Genomic DNA, 22,464 nt, shown 5'->3' with positions numbered 1-22,464 from the left:
CCCGAGGCGTGGGGGTTGGTGAAGCTATTTGACCTTCTGACGAGAATACTGAAATATTTTCGGCCTCTAAAATCCTTTTGAAAACTAGATTCTGCTTCCCTTTCTTCTGGCGATTTTTGAGACAACATCTGAACACTGACATCCCCTGTTAACGCTTGCTTTAGTGTTGAAAAAGTATTTGTTTGCATGACTTTTGTTTTTCAGCAAGATATATAGCTCTGTTTAGAAGAAAATACTTGATTTGCTGTAGACACACACACACACTCATAAAAGTAGGGCGTACACACAGCTTTTAAAATTGGACTGAAATCAACAACATTTCAACCCGACCATGTTAGAATAGCTAGTTAGTAGTCAAATCAAATCTATTGTATTTATAAAGCCTAATATCACAAATCATATTATGCCTCAAGGGGCATTTCAATCTGTACAGCATACAACACCCTCTGTATTAGTGCCTTGATTCAAAGCAAAAAACTTCCCCAAAAAACTCTTTCTTGCACGTTGTCAATTGCTATTTGTTCAAACATCAGTGGACAAACTTTTGATTTTTATTTTTCTATTATAGAGTAATTAATATAAAGGTTGACTGTAAAAAAATAAGAAAATAGTCAACACAGCAACAACAAATCCTCTTCACATGACACCTTTCATCCAACCATCAGTCCAAAATCCAAATATATGCAATGTTTGACTTTTTTGCTTGATAAATGATTAAAATTATTAATTGATTATGAGAACAGTTAATGATTAATTTACTGCTCATATGTTTATTGATTAATCAACCAGTTGTTTCAGGCCTGGTTCAAACATCACCTATTTCCAGGAATTTGTTGTGTGACGATATTCTCCACGTTTTCCTTCCCAGAATTTGCTCACACACACACACACACACACACACACACACACACACACACACACACACACACACACAGTACATAGCCTGACGGGTTTAAAAAAAACACGCACACATGCACTACGACAGAGGCAGATGTGTAACTCCTCCCATTGGTGAGTCTTTAGTCACACATGGAAGCTCATCACCTACCACACCCCCACTCTCTCTCTCTGACTCTGACACACACACACACGCACACACACACACTGCAGAACATCGCCTACTCAACACACCTACTCTCGGCTCTCACTCCTGCCAGAACACGACCACATATAGGTTCTGTTGTTTTACTGGAACATGCTTGCTGACGGGCTGTAACACATCAACTGTTGTACATCTTCTAGTCTAACAGAAATATTCCTCTTCCTCCGTCCACATCGCACGATTCTTCCTCTTCCTCTTTTTTGTATAAATCCCATACACCGTCTCTGTGAATCTCCCCGTCACGACTCACACTGCAGAGAACAAGCATGCGTGGGGTATTCTACACACACACAGTCAGCACACACTTCCACTACTACTCCTGCCGCTCCTGAAGTGCAGTATCCTTCTGCATCGGTGACCAATTTGTGAACAGAAGCTTATTCATGGCCGTCTGAGGAAGATAACATCGGAGAGCCCTTGAGACGGCAGACAAAAGAGACTAGGCACGACTCTCCTCAGAGTGTCTCAAACATGACCTACGGTGCTGATTAATGGACGATCAAACGGAGCATCGTCCACAGCTGATGCATACACAAAGAAGTGGCGATATTGTTTGCATGAAACAGGACATCCATCATTCACTGGGTGATGAAAACACAAACGGCTGGGTGTGTTCGGTAGTGTGATAGTGTACGAGACAAGAGTTCGTATCTCTAACGACAATGCACGAATTCACAGCAAACATAACGTGGATTTAAACAGATCATCTCACACGATTCAGGTGAGCAGGAAGATCAGGTGTTCTTATCCTCTAGCTCCCTCTGCTGGATGGAAGAGGTAAAAGCAACAACTGCTTCAGCTAAAATGTATTTAGGCTCCACTATTGACTACAACTTTATTTTAGGGCAAGCACAGTTTAAGTAAAATTTTTAAGTACTTGTTCTTCAAAATTAATTTATTTTATCAGCAATTCTGATTCCTGAATATTGGATCCAATAATTGTCCAGGCCCACAATCGCTTGACCCATATACAGTTTATATACATACACACAAGGGCGTCACTTTGTGTTGAAAAGTGGGGACATAAGGGACAACAACGACCAATAACGTTGACCGACTAAGTGCAGTCATCCATATGCATCACATCCACAACCTCAACACCATGTCAATCAAACAATGCAAACATCACATCTACTGTAGAAAGCATCAGTGCATGCATCGCACGTTCATTTGTGAGTTAATATTTCGTGGGGGAATAAAAATTTTCAGAACATTTTTAACAAATTAGGCTTTTGAAAAGTGACGGGGACAAGTGTCTCCAGTGTAAATTATAAATAAAGTGTAAATTCTTGTTATTCTTCATAAACACGAACAAGAATAACAACTTACCATGTAAAATAGTGGTGGGACATTAAAGGAAATACATATTAAAGGATAATGTTGGTCTTATTCTATATTTTTTATCTTGTCAGCAAACCACACAAAAAGACCAAAACCAACAATGTTTTTCGTGAATATTTTCCTACTGGAAATGTAACTCTTAAATTTGATTTTCTATAAAGGCTCATTATTATCCTAACACAGCTTGTTCTCAGCAACCATTAGTCAAACACGAGTAAAGAGTCACTTTCTTGGGGAATATTTTCAGCTGTGGAATGATACACATTTGGTGCTCAAGTGACTTCATGGCAGCAGAACGATGTTTCTGAGACGGACTCAAAATACATGACAGTGCCATGTTTATTATAATGAGGGGATGTGTCATCTGGTGCAACAATGTTGCTCAGTGATGTGTTTGTAGGACAACAATGAAGCTCTATCGCACAGATGATACAGCCGTGGCTATCAGACTTCTGGCTGCACACATAATACTGGCTGGTGGGAAACATTTGAAAAACATTTTCTCATAATAATGTCTAGAAAGTCAACTAAAGGCATAGTAATAGCACTTTATGCCTTTATGAGGCAGAAAGTATCTTGTGCTCTGCTGCTCTCTGCTGGTCGGACACAGTACTTACCGCCTGAACTACGAAATAACCGTGAAATAAAATGATGTGGAGGTTAATTTCACTGATTAAGGGACAAAGTACAGTGAGGCTTCTGGTAATAAGATCCCCTGAGGCACATATCTCGGATCTCAGTTATTAATTAGAACGACTAATCCTGACCTCGAAACCCAGTCGAATATGACCTCAGATCAGTACGCAGGCTGACAGGTTGACCCACCTGTGTTACTTAGCCGAGGATTTCACGGAGGGGTTTCACTGATTTCTTGACATGTTATTAGCTGGAACCGAAGACGACGTCTTAGCAAACACGAACAGGATTATTAAAGGAGCGGATTTTGGAGCGTTTCCATGATTAATAGGCTGTGAGCTGACCTGTTTCCTCAGGCCATCCTGCTGCCTGTTAGTTACAGTAATAACCATCATCTCAACATGCTGAGGAGGGCCTGTTCACCCAGGGTTTAATTGAATAGGTGGATATGATCGGAGCTGAAAAGAGCTCCGCTAAAAGCCGATTACCATGTCTTAGAGCGAATGTTTGTCTTTCTTTGTACACATATGGATAAAGGAATGAGGGAAAGAAAAGAATGGAAGTCGCTGCATATTGATCAGGATGTTTCACTCTTACAACTACAACCTATAAGTAAAAAAAAAATCTAACTTCCAGCACAGTCTAGGAGGTGTTTGAGCTGCAGTGACTCCTTAACCTTGTAAAGTGAAGGACTACAATCATGTCTACCCAAAATGTCAGCCAATATCTGGCCTCAATACAGCAGGTGATGTCAATCACCACGGCATCATGTTCACCATGTCATAATTGAGTCTACTTGTCGTTCATTGTATCCAACATTATGCTTCAGTATATTGTAACATGAAGGAAAACTTTTATTAAATATTTCCCCAAACTTATTTTTTATTCTTACCATTTAAGTGATATTCACTTGTGAAGGTCTGTAACACAATTTTAACAGTTTCTGCTTTGCCAGAAAAAAAGAGAACGTACAGGCCAACCTTGAAATTAAACTTTACCATTAAATGGCTTAGTGGCAAATCTTAAATTACATTCATGTTATGTATCAGTATACATATATATATTTATATATATATATATATATATATATATATATGTATATATACATACATATATATTTCCATGGTGTAATCTCTGCATCATTGTAAACAAATGTTAACCTCAAGGCAAAAACCCAAAAAGCATGACCTCTTTAAGTTTTAATTCTTCAGATCACTAAAATCTATTCAAATGAATGAATGAATGACATTTCATTATTTTAAGGGTCAGAAGCAAAAACAAAAGTGGGAAACTGATCTGCCTCCATTCCCTTTCATATCTCTCAGCAGCATACTGTACAAATCCAAGCCTGTGACTCTGGTGCTGTTCAATAGGATGAATGTTTGTGCACATGTATCAGATTGTACAGCATCAGTTTATGTATCGTATGCATGTTTGTTTACGTGTATCAGGCTGCTGAAGGCGGACTGTGGAGCCCCTTACACGAGCCGGTGCATATTTGTGGCCGTGTTTTCCTCCCCTGATGTGGTGCCTCCGACCCCCACAGCTCCCCAGCCGGCAGCTCGGACCAGTGTGACCCAGTCACCTTTGACCTCAGCTGGGTAGAGCCTCCACTACAAGCCCCGGGATGCATGAGTCAAACAGGCTGCGACGCATGGAACGGGGGATGATTTCCAGCAAAATGGATTAGTGGTGGAAGCATAATGAAATACAAACATACAGTCGGACCAAATCCCCGACCTTAAGCATATTAGCGCAGTAAAGCCTGGACACCCTGCTTTTTTTTTTTTTCCATCGGTTTAAGCACTGGCAGATTTAGGCTGATTCAGAAACACAGCCGCCAGAAATGTCTAGAAAATGTAATAACATTAAGTTAATATGCAGAATAAATAAACTGCAGTTGCTGTGGGATCACTTAGCCCTTGTGATCCGAGAGGTTTCTGGCGAGGTCTTCCGTTTTTTCGAGGAGTTTCAGAGACAGCTCGTCACTGTCAGGGAAACTTTCTGATCCAAAGGAGGAGAGGGGAGGGGATACAGAGAGCAAGAAGAAGAAGAGGAGATCAATTAGATGTCCCTCACTTATCTCCTTGTCAACTCGGAGACAGATAAACAGACAGCTGCCCGCTATAGATTAATTACACAGCAGCGCTCATTAATCTGAGCCCGTCAGACAGTTATAGACTCCTACATCACATCTCCGCCCCGACCGTAATCATTCAACGCTCAGTTTCTACTCCTTCTTACACTCATTAGACCTCCTGTTTTCTTTTCTCCCCTCGTTTCTGCTCACACACACACACACACACACACACGCTTTCATCCTGTATCTGTCAAGGTCACAATCAAAGGATAGATTGACGGCCTATTATGAATGTGAATGAGTTTACTACGGCACACATCATCATTGTGTATTGTTCTTTGCGCTAAAATGGTGAACGAGCTAAACATTACACCTGCTAAACCTGCAGCAGGTTAGCATTCCAGTTGTCAGGCCGGCATTAGCATTCAGGCCAAAGCACCACTGTGCCTCAGCACAACCTCACAGAGCTGCTAGCATTCCTCTAAACTCTTAGCAGTGTTCCCACACCTTCTTGAGCATCTAAGTCAAGGATTTTTCAAGGATTTTCCAGGCCCAGTTCTCTCGAATTCAAGGACCCACCGTGGCATAATGTGAGACATGGATCAAGGTTAATTAATGTTACAGCACAGAGAGTTTTATAATGAGAACTAGCAGGCTTTAAAGAAGCTTACAGACAACAATTAAAGGTCCAGTGTTTAGGATTTATGGGGATCTATTTACAGAAATGTGAGGTCATATTCCTAATTAATGCTTTTGTAGTTAACGTAATGTTTTCATTAGTGTATAATCACGTGAAACTAAGAATTGTTGTGTTTTAGTGAACTAAGATTCAGCCTTTTTTTATCGACAGGGGACGTGCTTCCTCTTACACGGAGTCCGCCATCTTGAACGGCCATGTTTCTACGGTAGCCCAGAGTGGACAAACCAAACAGTGGCTCCAGAGAGGGCCCTTCACTTTTATCAGGGCCATTTTAGGGTAGGATGATGGGAAAGGTATTCAGTTGATTTACAATCTGCAAGCAAACCATTAGATGCCACTAAATCCTCCACACTAGACCTTTAAATAGAGATTACCTTCTCTCACACAGCACGGCAAAACAATATATCTAAGTTTAGTGAGGCAGAGGCTTATTTACGAGAGCAAAGTAAGTCCTTTATTTCATTAGCACTAGCTTAACAACACAACTTAACTTGAAGCAGCTTGAAACAATGACGAGAAACACATGCAGACAGCAGAACATAGCCTGTTTACTGACGTTAAGTAAAAAGACAAAATCAAAGTTTCTACTCTTGGACAAAAGAATGATTTTTATAAATCCAAGCACTTTGGATGACTCCTGTCTATTTGATTTTGCTCCTCAAATTCACACATTTTCGAGGATCCATAGGAACCCAGTCCAAAGTCTGTCACTGATCATGATCACAGCTTGTAAAAAAGTGATATAAACAGTGAAGGTCCTGCAGCATGCATCAAAATCAATAACTAGATGTTAGCTAACAGACACTTAAATGAGACTGTAATACTGTGCAAAACAACACAACGGAAATACCAGGGCACTCCTGGTTGTTAAGGAGGAAACAATATAAAAAGAGTGATATTTAAAAAAGAGAAGAAGAAGAAAATATAATGATATAACTATGAGGTAGTTATTTAAGAGTAAAACTCTACTCAGGGTAGTAATGTGCAAATAAACAGTAACCAATACAGCATGGATTGTCTTCTGGCATTTTACAGTGAACAGTGAAGTGTAGTACACATACTACACTGTAGTATTGAAAAGCCAATAAAGCATTCAATCCAGGTGTGATGTTTATGATCCACAGACTCATTAAAAATAAGTAAAGTAAAAAAACAATTAATTATGAATACTTTTATAACATGTGATTCATTTGAAAATATGAGAAAATCAGCTGAAATCATATTTTCTGTGAGGACATTATTATCCTATCTCACAGATGTGACTCTAGTCTGCTCACAGACAGCTCAAAGTGATTTTCATTCATTATTCTTCCACGAGGAACAAAGGAAGTGAATGATTCGAAAAATACTGAGCTGGGTGTTGTAGTTTACTATCTGGCCACAGGAGGATACTGCAGGTCCAGGCATTAACTTTCAGAGACACTAGCTTGTCCACAGCGATGACGCTGATTTTTTCAAGGGGCTGAGATCTGTTTCACTGGGATGCAAATATCCACATTAGAGTTATGAGGGGGGCAAAAAGAAGCACATTTACACTCAGTCCACAGGACACGAAGCATTTATGTGTTCAAGAAGATCAGAAAAGTCACCCTGCAGCTTCTCATTGGGACACTGGAAAGCACTTCACAACTCATTACCAACTTGCAGCTTTTCAAGCATGACACACCAGTCATCCCAAATCAGTTTTTCCTTCAACAATCCGTCCCTATTTAAAATTCACAGCCTAAATGTCCTTCCAAAAAGCCCACATTCAGACACTGAAGGATGGTTGTTCGCCAGGACATTTTGAGCTGCCCTGGCAGAGCGCGGCGCACGTCGCTGAAAGCCAAAATTCCCCCGCCGACTGTGGCTCCGAAGCCTCCGCGAGAGGTGATTTGCAGAGTGCGACTGTGAATGGCAGCCGCGAGAGGAGACAAAGTAAGGAAAGCAAAAGGAGGAGGAGGAGCAGAGTGGAGGAAGGAATGAGAGGGGGTCTAAATCAATGCCATCCACTTCAGCTCGGTGCCAAGAAAGACAGATGCTCTCTCTGTCTGTTTTGTGCGCGAGCGTGCGTGCCTGCGCAGACTCGCATCAATCAGGAGATGTTTTCTTTCAAGTCTATTTCTGCTTTGACCAATTTAATCCTCAATCAATGTAGGACGCAATGTATTACACACAGAGCCCAATTCAAATTAAACTCGAAATTAAACGCATATTGATCACAGCGTCCAACTTTTTCCTTTGTGTCCATTAGGAAGCTGAGTGAATGCCACAGTCATCGCGCATGACAGGCTGGAGCGCAGATGCAGTTTGGCAGATTGGGAGCAGAGAAATACTGTAATGTACATGTGTATCTGTATGTATTGCAAAAATAATAGACAACTGTCTCATTTCATGTTTCTTTCCATCCAATAACAAGAACATCTGACAGGCTTTTGGGGTTACAGCAGCACATTTAGGGATTCTGGACCTGCTCCACATCCAAGCACTTGTCTAGCCCTCATTCATTCTCAGTCTGGACAGTCCACTTGCCTTGGAGCTCATCCAACGTCATTAATAAACAGCAATAAAATGCCTCCTCAAATTAGCAACTCTCTGTGCGCACATGTCAGAACCATAATAGCCCGCTTCCCTATTCAATAAAGACACAGGTTTGCATTTCTTCCCCCCTGAAGCAAGGACTGGGTGACCCTGTTAAATCAGAAACACTATCTCTCCGAGCTCCCTTTCCTATATGTACACGTACAGCAAACCCAGCAATGCTACAAAAATAACTCTGCCAGGCACTGCTTTGAGCACAAACCTGCCCTCTCTCTCTCGGGAAACATGAGAAAACAACCTGCGCACTGTACAGCTATAACTCACGGTGTGCAACAGCTCAGTGTTAAAAAAGCAACAAAAATAGAAACTAATATGTGACCTTTTAAACACCAGATATCTGTAATCTCAGCACAAACTGTCAGAATAAACTGTCTCACCTGCACCATCACTGTTTAGTCTAACATGTTTTCATTAAGTGCTGGGAACTGCTGGCAGACAGAGCTGAGACCTGTTGCACAGACGAATCTGCATAGCCAGCATACCAGCATGCAGCCTTGGCTCAACAGACGCAGAAACAGTCAAACACCCCACCTGTAACTGTTTATGAATCGTCTGGGCCTGGGGTTTAAACACCACCGCCTCCTCGGTCTTTATCGGCCTCAGCTGCCGCAGCTTCCCCGTCTCTCGCGGTCCCTCGGCCCTCTCTCCCGCTCCTCGCCCCCCAGCCATGACGAGCCGCTCTGCAGCTGGAGGTCTGGACCTCTGCACCCGCAGCAAGACACCCTCTACAGAGACCCAATGATCCCGCCTTCATCACCTGCCAAAAGCGGTGGTGGTGGTGGTGGTGGTGGTGGGGGGGCTGTACTCTGCTATTACTGACCCAGTGACATTTACAGTAGTGCTGTACCAGTTATCACCCTGAGCATCGTGCCAGTTGTCACGTGCCTTTTACTCACCCTGTGCCAGCCCATTCCTCTGTCTCATTGTCTCACACACACTGTAAGATTTAGCATCATTTAAAGGTCTCATATTACGCTTTCATGTTATTTCTTTTATTGTGGGTGTCTACTGGGAAATCTTCACCTGCTTTTAATGTTCAAAAACACATTGTTTTCACACTGTCCATTGCTTCTGGAGCCAGTCATAAGACTTTAAACTACTTTTTTCACACACGCAGTCGTACTCCTGAAGACCTGTAAACACACTTGAATGTGTACAATTGGTGGAGTTGCCCTTTAAGTCAATAAAATATGATTTTCGTGGCTGAATTGCAACAGACCGCCCATAAAGTGCTCCTAAAAATGAACAAATTTAACCTCAGCACTGTTAAATAACATCTACTGGCAATGTACAGTATAATTCTGGGCACATTCTGTCGCATTATTTCCACTTCCAATGTGATGTAAGGATAAGATATTTTCAGCGCAGCTATAATGGGTTTGACAGCGCAGAGATGTTCAGCCACCTAAAATATCAGCGAGCTCTCTCCACCTACACTACCTACAGTACATGTCACCCACAGCTGAATGCAAGAAGAAGAAGTTTAGGCATGCACTCCGGAGGCTGTCGGCAGTCATTTTTAGGAAAGGCATGAAATCACAAACAACAGAAGTAGTCAAGAAGAAGTACATCGTCGTTACATAATCGCTCCTGGAATGCACTGCTCATCAGGGATTGATACAAATGTGTCTTTCCAAGGGTGGACTCTTTATTACAGAAAATATCATTATGCACATATCTGATGCATATGTATGAGCCTCCAGCGGCTTTGTAAATGTTAGTTCTGATGGGAAACCGGTGATGTTCACACCGTGCACGCCGTACTCTCGCTCGCCACATGGTTCCCCTTCCTGCAGCTCCTGCAGCAGTAACACTAAACAGCATCCCGACTAAAACACCAATTTATCTCTAAATACCAACATCATCCTGAATGCCATCCTCCCTGCCCTTCACTACAAATCAAAGCGCTGCCAAAGACACTTTGAATATGGAAATCTAAATGCAGACAGGCAGCTTTAAAAATGTCTCCTTATCAAGAATCATTTGTGGGAAAACCTGTGGCTCAACTGAAGCCATTAAACTACTATCACATTAACTTCACACCCACGTGGAGCGAGACTGAAATTGATATCATCATGAAGCCACGCTGTCAGTTGTTATACTACAGATAAATAGAGATGGGGAAAAAAAAGCTGATGTCTGACGTCCGTTTCATTTTGAGAGTACAAGCAGTCGTTGCTCTGCTGTGTTTGCTTTCAAAGACAGTCGGAATAATAACTCAGATATCAGGAGATACAAGGTGGGGATTTGATCTTCATCCAGGAGAGGAGCGTGTGATTTGAAGAAGAGAGAGAGGGAATTAAAGAGAAATATCCACCTTAAAACATGATGCGCATATATTATTCCTCTGATCCCTCCAGGTTCACTTATTATCTGTGAACGTGAACGTCTCTCCTCTGCAGCGAGTGTAGAATTAGGAGGAATCAGCTTTAAGTTGGTCTCAGGAATCATTACGGGTCGGTCTTCTGTAAAATCCTTAAAGCTGTTTCTTTTTTCTCTAACTGGCTTACTGATGCTGATGTCCTGGCCTCGAGGGCGGTTTGACAACCTCCGGGATAAAGACAGAGAATTTATATTGCTTTCAAATAAAACATGTATTGAGGTTAAAGTGGAAATGAACATTTCTCCTGTAGCTTCTTTACTCCCTCTGCAGCAGGTGGATTTTTTGGTTACTGTTTACTGGGGCTGGAGAATAAGGTCTTAAAGGTCTTAAAGGTCTTTTTCCTTTCCTTCAGTGTTTTATATATATTCTTAAAATAAAGGTCAAAGTTCGCACCAGCAGAAGCTCCTCTCTCCCACAGAAAACACTGCTCCTGAAACGCCTCGTCACTAGTCTCGCTTTTAATTCCGTGACTTTGTGACGTCACACTACATCACCATGTCACAAATATGCATAGTTTATGCCAAGCAGCTAGTTTGGCACCTAAGAACTGATTGAGCACAGCTCCTCTGTTGTTAGTGGTGCTGGCTCAGGCGTGTGTGAGCTGACCAATCAGAATCAGAAAAAGCTAATGTTAGGCTATAAACAGACTACACTGCAGTCGCGTGACTTAAACGTCACCACCACTTCACGTCTTACTACACATTTATTAGACACGACGAGTGAGTAGATGAGTCTCCGTCTCCTGACAACATCTGTAGTCTCATTTAGCCACTTGTGAGCAACTGCTTTTTGTAAGACACGTAAGTCCTTTTTTAAATGAATTGTGGGATATTTAATGATGTATTTCATGTTGTAGAACAAAGCGTATGGGTCACAACAGACCTTATTTCAGGCATTTAACCAAAAACCAATTCAAAAAAACCCATTGACTTTGAGAGGAGGGAGCCAGATGTGCAAAAATGTTAACTGACTTCTGGGTTTTAGGACTACAGATTACTACACCACTCTATTGGCTGTCATCGTCCTGACCTTGTGCAAAGGATATAAACTTCACCGCTGTTTTTAGAAAACCTGTTTTGTTAATTCACTCCAGGTTTTCATGGCTTTGACTCATTTTCTAAATACTGCTAATTAATTGCAGTACTGGTGATGCTGAACATCAATCTTATCCTTCTGTTGAACACATTAGAAGTTTCTCTGCAGCGTCTTAAAGAAGCTGTATCCTACAAAGGTCCTTTAAAGGGAGCAAAAAGACCAAATGAGGCAAGAAATACAGTAGAAACACAACCACTGACTGAAGAATCTCCATGTGTCGTCTTTCCTACACCGGCTATCCTGTCTCCCATTTACAAGAACCCAGACATCTAATATTGGCCCACAGTTAAGGAAACATGAGTAAACAGGAACTAGGAGATAGCATTAGCAGGCCGAGGCACTCACATGCACATACATGCATGCCAACACACACTGTACTCGCACATACCAATCTACACACACACTCAAACACCATCATGGTAAATTACCTCCTGAGCTGTATAGGAGTCGGCAATTTGAGGGTGTTAAAGTCAAGTTGCAACATGAGACTGCCATTAATAATAGCCACGGCACAGCCCCTGCTGGCGCTAACGAATGCAACACATTAACACACATGTAACGACAGCCCACCCACACACACACACACACATTTGAACCAGCCACTGTACGTCAACACCAATACAAGAAGCGCAACATAAAACTGAAGACGTTCTGCATAGAGGTTTGTTATAGCGCACTTACTCATGCACCACACACACACACACACACACACACACACATCGCACAAACACTTCAGATTGTCAGACTGCAGAAGATTTAAGAGCACAATGTTTAAAACATGGAAATGCTGTTAGGGCATGGTGTTAGCCTATACTTGTGGATTAGCATGTGTGCTGAGCGCTGGTGTAGGAGGAGGAGGAGGAGGAGGGTGGAGGGGGGTGTGGAGGCTTTAAGCAATACTAATGCTCAGCTGAGATGAGCGGTCTGACAACAAGGCAACAAGCCTCGTGAATAAACGATGAGCGCGTGAGCCGGAGGGCAGAGGTAGTGGTTATTTCAGCATGACGGCCGCGCCGACCTCTCTAACTGCTCTACCTGCACACACACACACACACACACACACACACACACACACACACACACACACACACACACACACACACACACACACAGCAATATATAGAATATATACGAGCACAAAGACGGGCAAACACCCACACACACCATTTTGACCTTTTACTGTACTCTGTCCCTCTGAACTGTTCGGTAAAGGACATCACTAGAGGTCTACCGGACTGGAGACCGCTTTATCCATGGCCCTCCTGCGTGCGCGCACACACACACACACACACACACACACACACACACACACACACACACACACAGACACACACACACACTCGACAGAGCTGGGGGAGTCTGCCAAGCTGAGGAAGGCTTGCGTCAATCATGTGTCAGGGCAACCAGGGGAGAAGTATATCAGTCCATGGGTGAGACACTATAAATAACCCGGCCCACCTTTGGAGTCAGGGTCACACACACACACACACACACACACACACACACACACACACACACACGAGCATATACACAAATGCACACACTCAGAGTGACAAATGACCATCACAAACGACGACAAAGCAACTAAATGCTAACATAATAAGTGTAGTAATTGTGTCATCAGTGTCACTTAATTAGAGCAAACAAAATGGCTTCCTTCATTGGCTTCTTCAAAGTAGCAGGCTCAGAGTGGTGGACTGTTACATTTACTCGAGTACAAATCTGAGGTCGTTTACTCGAGTAATTCAATTTTAATGCAAAAATTAAACCCGAGATTTTGGATGTTCGTGATAAACTCAAGGATGAATAATTCCTTTAATGGTTGAGTAAATTCTCTTCCTTCTTAATCTAAACAAACTATTTAAAATCTTTCTTGGATTAGCGGGAAAATACACAGTGACAAAGCTGAAAACAGGCTGTTTTTCTGACAATGCACTGTTTTTCAGAGATACATTGCGCTCACATGAAAGCAACGCTAGCAAGTATTATAATATAATTATATATTACAAGTATTATCTTATAGAATATGATGCATTGCTGTAGTTTATGTTTTGGAAATTAGCCCAACCTTAAACATCTGCAGTGGTAAAATGCAATATATACATTAAAGGTGCAAAATGTAAGAATTTTATCCAAAGCTCCTGTGCTAACAGTGTAAACAACCACATTTCCCTCATGCTCTGAACTCCCTGTCCTGACCACTAACTGCACAACTAACTAAGCTAACTAGCTAACAGCAGCTACAGTTAGCAGCAGTTAGCAGTAACTGTGGTGAAATGCTGCCTCCAATTTGTTTTATTTGAATTTGACAGGAAGTTAAACACTTTTCGTACATTTTGCTGATTATACTTACATATTTTTACTTAAGGTTTTGAATGCAGGACTTTTGCTTGTATTAGAGTATTATCACAGTTTGGTATTAACACTTTTACTTGAGTAAAGTATCACAATACTTCTTCCACCACTTCACACTCACACAAATGTGTTAGTTTATATTCTTCAAGTGAGCGCAACGCATAATCCTTCAGATTTGACGTGGGAGTGAAGTGACCCCGACTTCTTCTAAGTAACATCAAACTACTTTCCATACTGTTTTTTTTTTTGTCTAAAAGGCTTAAAGTAGAGCTGCATCCTGCATTCTGAGAGGATCTGGCAGAGTGATTTTAATTTTAAATGTGCTGATCAGCGATTTAAGTCTGGAGGTCATCCGTCTGTGATTTCCACCACCCACTCCAGTGGTAGTTACAGTCTGAATTACCAACCACTGGTCCTCCTTGTGTTTATCTAAGTTCTCACGCAGGATGACTTTGGTTTCCTGTGACTGAATTTCATCACAGTGATGATTTTCCCTTTGAAATAGATTTTTCCATTATGGACTATCATCTGAAATTTGGCGCTGTCGGGCAGCTGTCCGGAGCGATGAGCTTGGCCACCGAAGAGCGTGAGATATTTTTATCATCCACCTCCTCGATTATCAGTTATTTTTAATACTGAGCTATAAAATGATGTGACAGATATGGGCACATCCTGTTTAAGCCTGATAATTAAAAACTGTTGGCAAGCACCTTATGACTTTCTCAAGTGCCAAAACAGCTGGAGAAAAACTGAGCCCAGACTTCATGATGAACTTGCAAAAACTCTGTATTTTTGCTGAGGAGAGGAGAGGAGAGGAGAGGAGAGGAGAGGAGAGGAGAGGAGAGGAGAGGAGAGGAGAGGAGAGGAGAGGAGAGGAGAGGAGAGGAGAGGAGTCTTGCCTCGGCCCGACTTTGCCGGTTCTGATCGTAGAAAGGGTTCTCCTAACACATGCAAACCCTTTATCACCTCCACAGAGCTGAGGCCTACAGCAGAGCAGAACCAGCCGTCACAGCAACATGCACTTCACATCTCAGCATCATCATCATCACCATCATCATCATCATCATTATCATCATTATCAATGGCGTCTCCGTAGCAAAAGGGTGAGAAACAAGGGGAACATGCCGCTACAGCTAATCTCGTCACTTGTGGGGAGGGCTCATGCGAATGAAGCAAAAAGGGAGAGAGTGGAGATGATGAGGCCTAAGAAAAGACTTGGCAGAGCGATGTGGTTATGTCATGTGTGTGGAGTCATTTTCAAGTGTGTTCTCCCTGTTCCTGCTGACACGCCACCTCCACCTGAATGCATGGCAGCAGGCAGCGGAGGAGAGATGTGGAAACAAAAGTTGGGACTGTGTGAGAGACGATCAACAAAAAAAAAAAAAGAAAAAGAAAAGATAAAAAAAAGAAAAGGGGGGGTTAAAAACAGAAGGGAAAAGGAAGTCATACTTTGGGCAACGGCGTTTCGGATGACCGGACTTTCTTGGGAGATATCTGTGAAGAGAGCAAGAGAATTATTGTCTTGTTTCCCCCTCTTCAGAGATATCTCCTGTGGCATATTGCTGTTCTCCGTTACAGGACTTTTGTGGATGTCTGATTATGTATTTTCCTGTCAGCGGGACCTGTAATTGGTTCCTCAGAGACTTATGATTAATGCAGTGGATTATTATTTTTTTTTTAGATGTATTCAAATGTGAGCAACTGCTGCAGTGCTTTATGTCAACTTTCAACCTGAAACATTTATGGGGCGAGTGTCTTTAAAGTATTATCAAGGTGGACAAAAAATGGTGTAAGCAGGTGTTGTAACACACACAGGAAAGTGTCCAAGATCTCAAAAGCTGAAGGGCATTGGGTCACACGTGCAGTATGATGGGACCACAGACAAGTACAATGGAAGAGAAAAAACAAAAGTGCTCCTGTGAAGACCCGAGAGGCTGAATAAAACCTCCAGTAACTCCGGTAAGCAAGAGAAGGGCCTTGAAAAAAAACATCTGTATGTTCTGCTACAACCCAGAGAAAGGTGCACAGACAGTGTTAAGGAGCATTTTATCAAACAGTTAGATGTGTGTAATAATTAGCTACAGCCCCTTTTTCAGTTGATCAAATGTGTCGATGCGATATGTTAAGAAGAACCAATGAACAACAACACATCAGAGGAGACACTCGGAAGGTTCGGAGACAAGAGGAGACACACAGTCACAATCACTGGGGAGGTAAGAAGGAGAAATCACACAGCCGGATGAAGAAGACACGTCAGTCTGCATCAGGGTTTCTGAGATTGCGACATTGTTTGATGGAGAAGTTAAATAAGTTATTGTCTTTTAAAGCTGCATTAAGCAATTTCTGACCAGCAGGGGGCAGAACATGAGTGTCTCAGACTGATCTCACTGACCTATGGCTTGATCTCAACTCCTCAAACAATTATCCAGGCCTTTATTTTGTATCATATTTGTAGGTCTTTTCTTTCTCTTCGATAGTTTAAAGAGTAGGACATGTTCCTGCTTTAAGGATTTAGTAGCTGCTTTAAAGGTGCAATATGCAAGAACTGAACATCTCTTGAGTTCATACTCCAAACGAATAGGGGGCAACATATCATCAGAGTAACCGCTAACTGCTGCTAGGTAGCTCGGTTAGCCTTGCAGCCAGTGATCTGGACTTGGATTGGTAGTATGAGAATGGGCCAGAGCTAGCTGGTTAGCACGCCAGCTGCATTAGATATCTCTGCAAGACAATATGAGATTTCTTTGAGATAATGTCAAAACTGTTATTTACATATTGCACCTTTAAGGAAGTTAAAACAGCTGATGTTTACCTCGGCAGCGACCTCTAGCGTCCGTAGTAATTATTACAGGAGCAAAGGAGGAAGTCAAGTAACAGTATAAGGAGCAAGAACGTCCATGTGTGGAGGAGGTTGGGATGGATGGATAGATAAAGAACAGGACTTTTAGCCAGGAGACAGCTGTTCAGGTCCTGTGTGAAAACAAAAGTCAACTTATTTTAACTCATGTACGTAAATTAACTTAAGAAAAATATTTAACTTATGTCATGTACATAACCTCCATCACCTATGCAGCATATTTATTTTAACCCAAAATGCAACTGTTTTGCAATGTTAACCTTGTGACGTAGGATACTAAACTTAAATATTATGTATATAATGTAGCATCACATACGTAGGTAACTTACACCATGTCATTTTGGGACAGTCATATCTGTTGTCACTGGCAAACAACTCATTCAATCGTTTAGGTTTGAGGACATGTTGTAACAATGGCTGTGCTTATTCTCTCTATCTCTGTCTTTGATGCTCAGCTTTCTACCTCTCAACCCTCTCGTTCACCCCAATTCACAGCCACTTTGCACTTGGCAGTGTTGAGTGAGTTAAGACTCAACAATACAGTGCGGCCTGTAATGTGGGCTGATGCAGGGGAATTACAGTAAAACCACAGAACAGAGCCCTTACTGCTACAAGCTGCAGAACAAAGCACTGAGCTAAATGGAGCTACAACCAAAAGAGTTGTCTGTGGATAAACTGTATGAGCAGCTACTGTGGCCACAAATTAATGGCACATTGAATTTTTCCTTCATTTCTCAAGATGTTTTGAGTCCGTTTGCTTTCAGGACATCATCATTGTGCAGAGAGGGAGTGAAACAAGCCACGAGCAGGAAGCACGTCTCCTGTTGAGATGTGGCGGGTGCTGCTCCTTGTTTTACCTTTTCTTATAAAACCACTGAAATTTGACATGATGAAATGTAGTGAAACAGCAGCACAAGTAGAGAGGAGTGTCATAAAGTCGGCAAAGTAACAGTATAAAATACAAAAGCTACTGAGCATCACTTCATTTTATTTGCTTCTGAACTCAACATTTCATTTCCTTTACAAGTTCTCAGTGGATTTGGCACTTGGGGGGGGGAGTCATTCAGTGTTTGTGTAATATCACAAAATTGCTTAATGCAGGTTTAAAGCAATATAATAACTATTATTACATACACCAGGGCAATTTGAATAGTGTGAAGTGGCCAGATGGCACTGGAGAATTAACTATTTTGCCTCGGAAGAAAAAACAAACAACTTGTGTAACAAGTGGAGGATGAAGTGGGGACATACAGTAACAGCGACACTGAAGAGAAAGATATTTACAGAGTGACAACAAATATAAGAAAAAGTAGTGGAGTAGCTTCAGAAGAGTGATGGGGGGGTACCAGGAGGGGAGAAACAGAAGGGATGGGGAAAGGTGAGGCGAGTCAATAAGACAGAAAATGATAATCATTTTGTCCCCCAGTTTGATGCCGTCTGTCCATTCACACTCTACCTTCATTGGTGCCAGCTGGATGGGGGTGATGTAGGAGGGGTCCACCATGGGCTTGGGCCGGTTCGCAGTGTCCGCCAGGAGGCTCTGCCATTGCTGCGGCAGCCCGGTGAACTTCTGCTCCCGCGGGTCGAAGCCCGTGTGGACCCGGTGCTCAAAGTTAGACGGAGCTGAGATCTCCAGCCGTTTCTTCTTCTTCCCAAACATGCTGGAAAACCCTGGCAAACCTGGCAAAGCAAAGAAGACAGTCGCGGGTTAATATTCTGACTGCAGCACGGATTAATAATTGCACAATTGCATATTGTCTGTAATGTGGAGCATTGACTAAATACTCTTATTTTGAAGGGCAGTTCAAGTTTCTGCCTTTCAGAGTGTTCCTCGATCTTCCACGTTCATTCTCTCCTCCACTTGAGCCTGTTTGGCACAATGACCTTGAATGCATTCATTCATATCTAAGTGTATAAAGGAGGTGTGACACTACATCAGGTTGAGTGGATGCAGAAGAGTGCAGTTTTTTGTCTAGTTTGCACCACAGCACTATCAAACGTGCACTTTTCCGACAACATGAGGCCTAAATTACATGTTTTGTTGCAAACAGCAGAGGTTGAGCACATACGTGTCAACGTTTTGACATGTAATTTGGAGGTACTGTACAACGGTCCCTTAAGGTGTCAGTGAGTTGATGCATACACCTTGTTACGCTTTACTGTGTGTCTTTATACCAGTGATGGTAAAAAAGTTTGTTCCCCTTATCCGCCCAAGTTTACAAGCAAACCTGCACCAACTTGTTTATCTGGTGTAAAAATAAAGAATTATTTGCAGAGATTTGGTCTGCAGCAACACTTGATGTTGTCTAAATATGCCTCAGGATCTTTTAATATCTTGCCAGCCATCTCTCACCTGCCTTTTAATCCAATACCGAGCCTTACAGATGGCACACTGTGTTGCACGGCATGGCAAAGGAACATCTATAAAGGTATTAACACCTTTATACAACAGCAAACTGCATCAGATTTCAAAGCAGGCAGTAATAAGCAAGACGACTGAGCTGATAATGGCCCTAGTTTTAATAAAGTTGCTATAGCAATCAATTAGTTTTTCCTTTCCAGGCCTGAAAAGCTGCACAGTTGAAGTAACACAGATAAGTCAGATAAGATCGGCTGCAACCAGCAGTTTGAAACTGATGATGTTTTATATTGTGCTGTGCTGTTCTGCAGCATGCTAAGCTCGACCTCACGATGCTGCAGGATACAAACAAGGAAAGAACAAGCAAAAATGCCCAAACATGCTAGAAAGATCAAGTGTCCACTTTGGTTATGTAACATCAACAACAGGAAAGAAATTATGCACTGAAGCAAAGAGAAGAAGAAGGAAGTGATGCCAAGTTAGAGCTGTGGGTCTGACTTTATGTAAGGTTTAGATTCATTAGCCACGATCAGAGGGACATCATGTATCAAGATTTTACTCCACGACCGAGACGAACTGTTTGGAAATCCCAATGTGGTCTCGGTGGTTTGGGTGGATGCATGGTGTCCAGTCATAGGAACAAATGTTGTTGGTGCGGCTGTGAATGGAGACTATTGTGTCGTTCCCTTCTAGGAGGCATTGTCCTCCGACAAAAACAAAGTCATTCTTCTTCTTCCCCAACCCCGTCTTATTTTCACTCTTCCCTCTGTTGTGGCTTTCACACACACAAAGTTTGCTGTGCTAGTCCATACCAAACATTCATTCATTTACATAGCCTGTGTGAAGCCTATGTGCACTGTGCACCAAACAAGCACCTTTATTTGAGCTAATAAACAGGAAGATCTCACTGAAATAATTGCAGCTTTAATGTCTTGATTGTTTTTATTTAAAAGATACACCTTTACATTTGCAATGGCTCTCAAAAGCGCATTATTGATTTGAACAAGTCAGGAAAGTCATTGGCAGTGAATGGCACAGTTGTGTCACTGCCACAACCAGGAAGAAAAACACAAACTATCACCTGCTGCTGAGAGAAAACTGGTCAGGATGGTCAAAAGTTAACCACAAACCATCAGAAAGCAAGTCTGTGATGAATTACAAGCTGCTGGAAGACAGGTGACAGTGTCCACAGACAGGTGTGTGTATGTGCCAAGAGGCTACCTTGCAAGAAACAAGCCCTCGCTCCAGACGCGGCACCTTAAAGCTCCGTTTGCTGCTGATCACATGGACAAAAAAAAACCCTCTGGAGGAAAACTGTGTGGTCAGATGAAACAAATATTGAGAGACAGTGAGGCCTTTAACCCCAAGAACACCACACCTACTGTCACACATGGTGCTGGTAGTATTATGCTGTGGGGCTGCCAGTGGATCTGCTGCTCTAAAGAAAGTAGATGGAATAATGAAGAAGGAGGATTATCTCCAAATTCTTCAGGAAAACATAAAATCATCAGCCAGAAGATCGGGTCTTGGGTACAGTTGGTTCTTCCAACGGGACAATAATCCCAAAGGAAAGGCTAAATCAGGCTAGAATTGAGGTTTTGGAACGGTCTTCCCAAAGTCCTGACTTGAACCCCATCGAGAATATGTGGACTGTGCTGACGGATCAAGTCCGTGCCACGAGGCCAACAAATTTAGTTCAACTTCAACTTCAAAAATTCAGCCAGAAGCTTGTGGATGGCTTTCAAAAGCAGCTAATGAAGGTGAAAATGGACAAAAGGGACATTCAACCAAATATTAGAATTACTGTATGTATATTTTTGAGCCAGCAGATTTGGTCACATTTTCAGAAGACCAATAATAAATTCATTATTAAACCAAACTCCATCACAGAGAAACGAGAGCTCAAGCCTGCTGTATGACAACTTCTGACCACGACTGTATGTGAGAAGAAGCGACCTGTCAATCATTAAACAAGACATTTCAAACATTCTGGTTAGTTGCTTTAAAAAAAAGGGTTAATGAACACTTCAGAGCAGCGTGCTAAATCAGTTTGAGTTGTGAAAATGACTAACTCTTGTGCCTTGGCAGTACCCCCTGAGCAGATGCAATCACAGAAGTCACCAAAGAGTTTATTTTCTAAATGTAACTTTAAACGGACAAGACAAAAATGTAATCATGAGAAATCTTCCCCAATCATTTCCTTTGCTGCCCCGCAGGAGAGCCAGACAGACCAAATTAGTGGCCTCAAACAGGAAAGATGGAGCGATAGACTGATGGGAGAGAAGGGGGAGAAAGGAGGGGAGATGGGTGGGGGAGACAGATAAGAAACAGAGGCAGAGCACGGTGGGGAGATGAACGCGTGGAGGAAACGAGGGGAAGAGAAAGAGGAAAAGAGTCGAGGAGAGAGGATGAAAGCTGAGAAGGCTTCAGGCTCTTTGTGATGCGTGCAGCGGCAAGAATCCCAGCACAACAGATTATTATGCAGCACACTGCTGCCTTTAGAAAGCTCAATACTGGATCAAAAAGGTGTTAAGTCATAGATAGAAACCTCGTCCCACAGGCATGTTTACACAACTCTGCCTTCTACGCTGCATTCACTGTTAGCTTCGGTTTACACTGTAAAGACTCGAGGATGTGTTGCATCGCCTGTGAGTAGAAACATGAAGTGAAAAAGAAAACTAGACAGGGTTTATGTGTAAATCAAAGCACATGATTTTATATTTATCATGATCATGTGTGTGCAAAGTACTGAGGTATCACTTTTAACTTTAAAATTGGAAGAAAGAAGAAATACATCCAACACACTGCAGCCCTGAAGGTAAATACAGTCGTTAACAGTCCCATCCAACCACATCGCTTGTTCTGCACAGTAAATCTAACGTGCTTTCATCGATGACAGTCACTTACAGTTCATGCAAGTGATGCTGTCATTACCTCCACCAAGCAGGTTATGTTCACCTGTGTCTGTTTGTTTGT

At 42.2% G+C, this 22,464-nt stretch overlaps 1 protein-coding gene across 1 annotated transcript in view; it reads right to left on the bottom strand.

Moving 5' to 3' along the window:
- Positions 1 to 18,817, bottom strand: part of pak5 (p21 protein (Cdc42/Rac)-activated kinase 5) — a 39,922-nt gene extending 21,105 nt beyond the window's left edge. Inside the window, exons 1-2 of the mRNA XM_073493033.1 lie at positions 18,586 to 18,817; positions 15,722 to 15,766 (exon numbers count right to left, since the gene is read on the bottom strand). Coding sequence (XP_073349134.1) covers positions 15,722 to 15,766; positions 18,586 to 18,789 — 249 coding nt within the window. The 5' untranslated portion in view covers positions 18,790 to 18,817. The remainder of the gene's footprint in view (positions 1 to 15,721; positions 15,767 to 18,585) is intronic.
- Between the last annotated feature and the right edge of the window lie 3,647 nt (positions 18,818 to 22,464).

This window comes from Pagrus major, chromosome 22 (assembly GCF_040436345.1).
Source record: "Pagrus major chromosome 22, Pma_NU_1.0".
Taxonomy (NCBI): domain Eukaryota; kingdom Metazoa; phylum Chordata; class Actinopteri; order Spariformes; family Sparidae; genus Pagrus; species Pagrus major.
The sequence above is the reverse complement of the archived record's forward strand: the minus strand, read 5'-3'. Positions and strand labels throughout refer to the sequence as shown.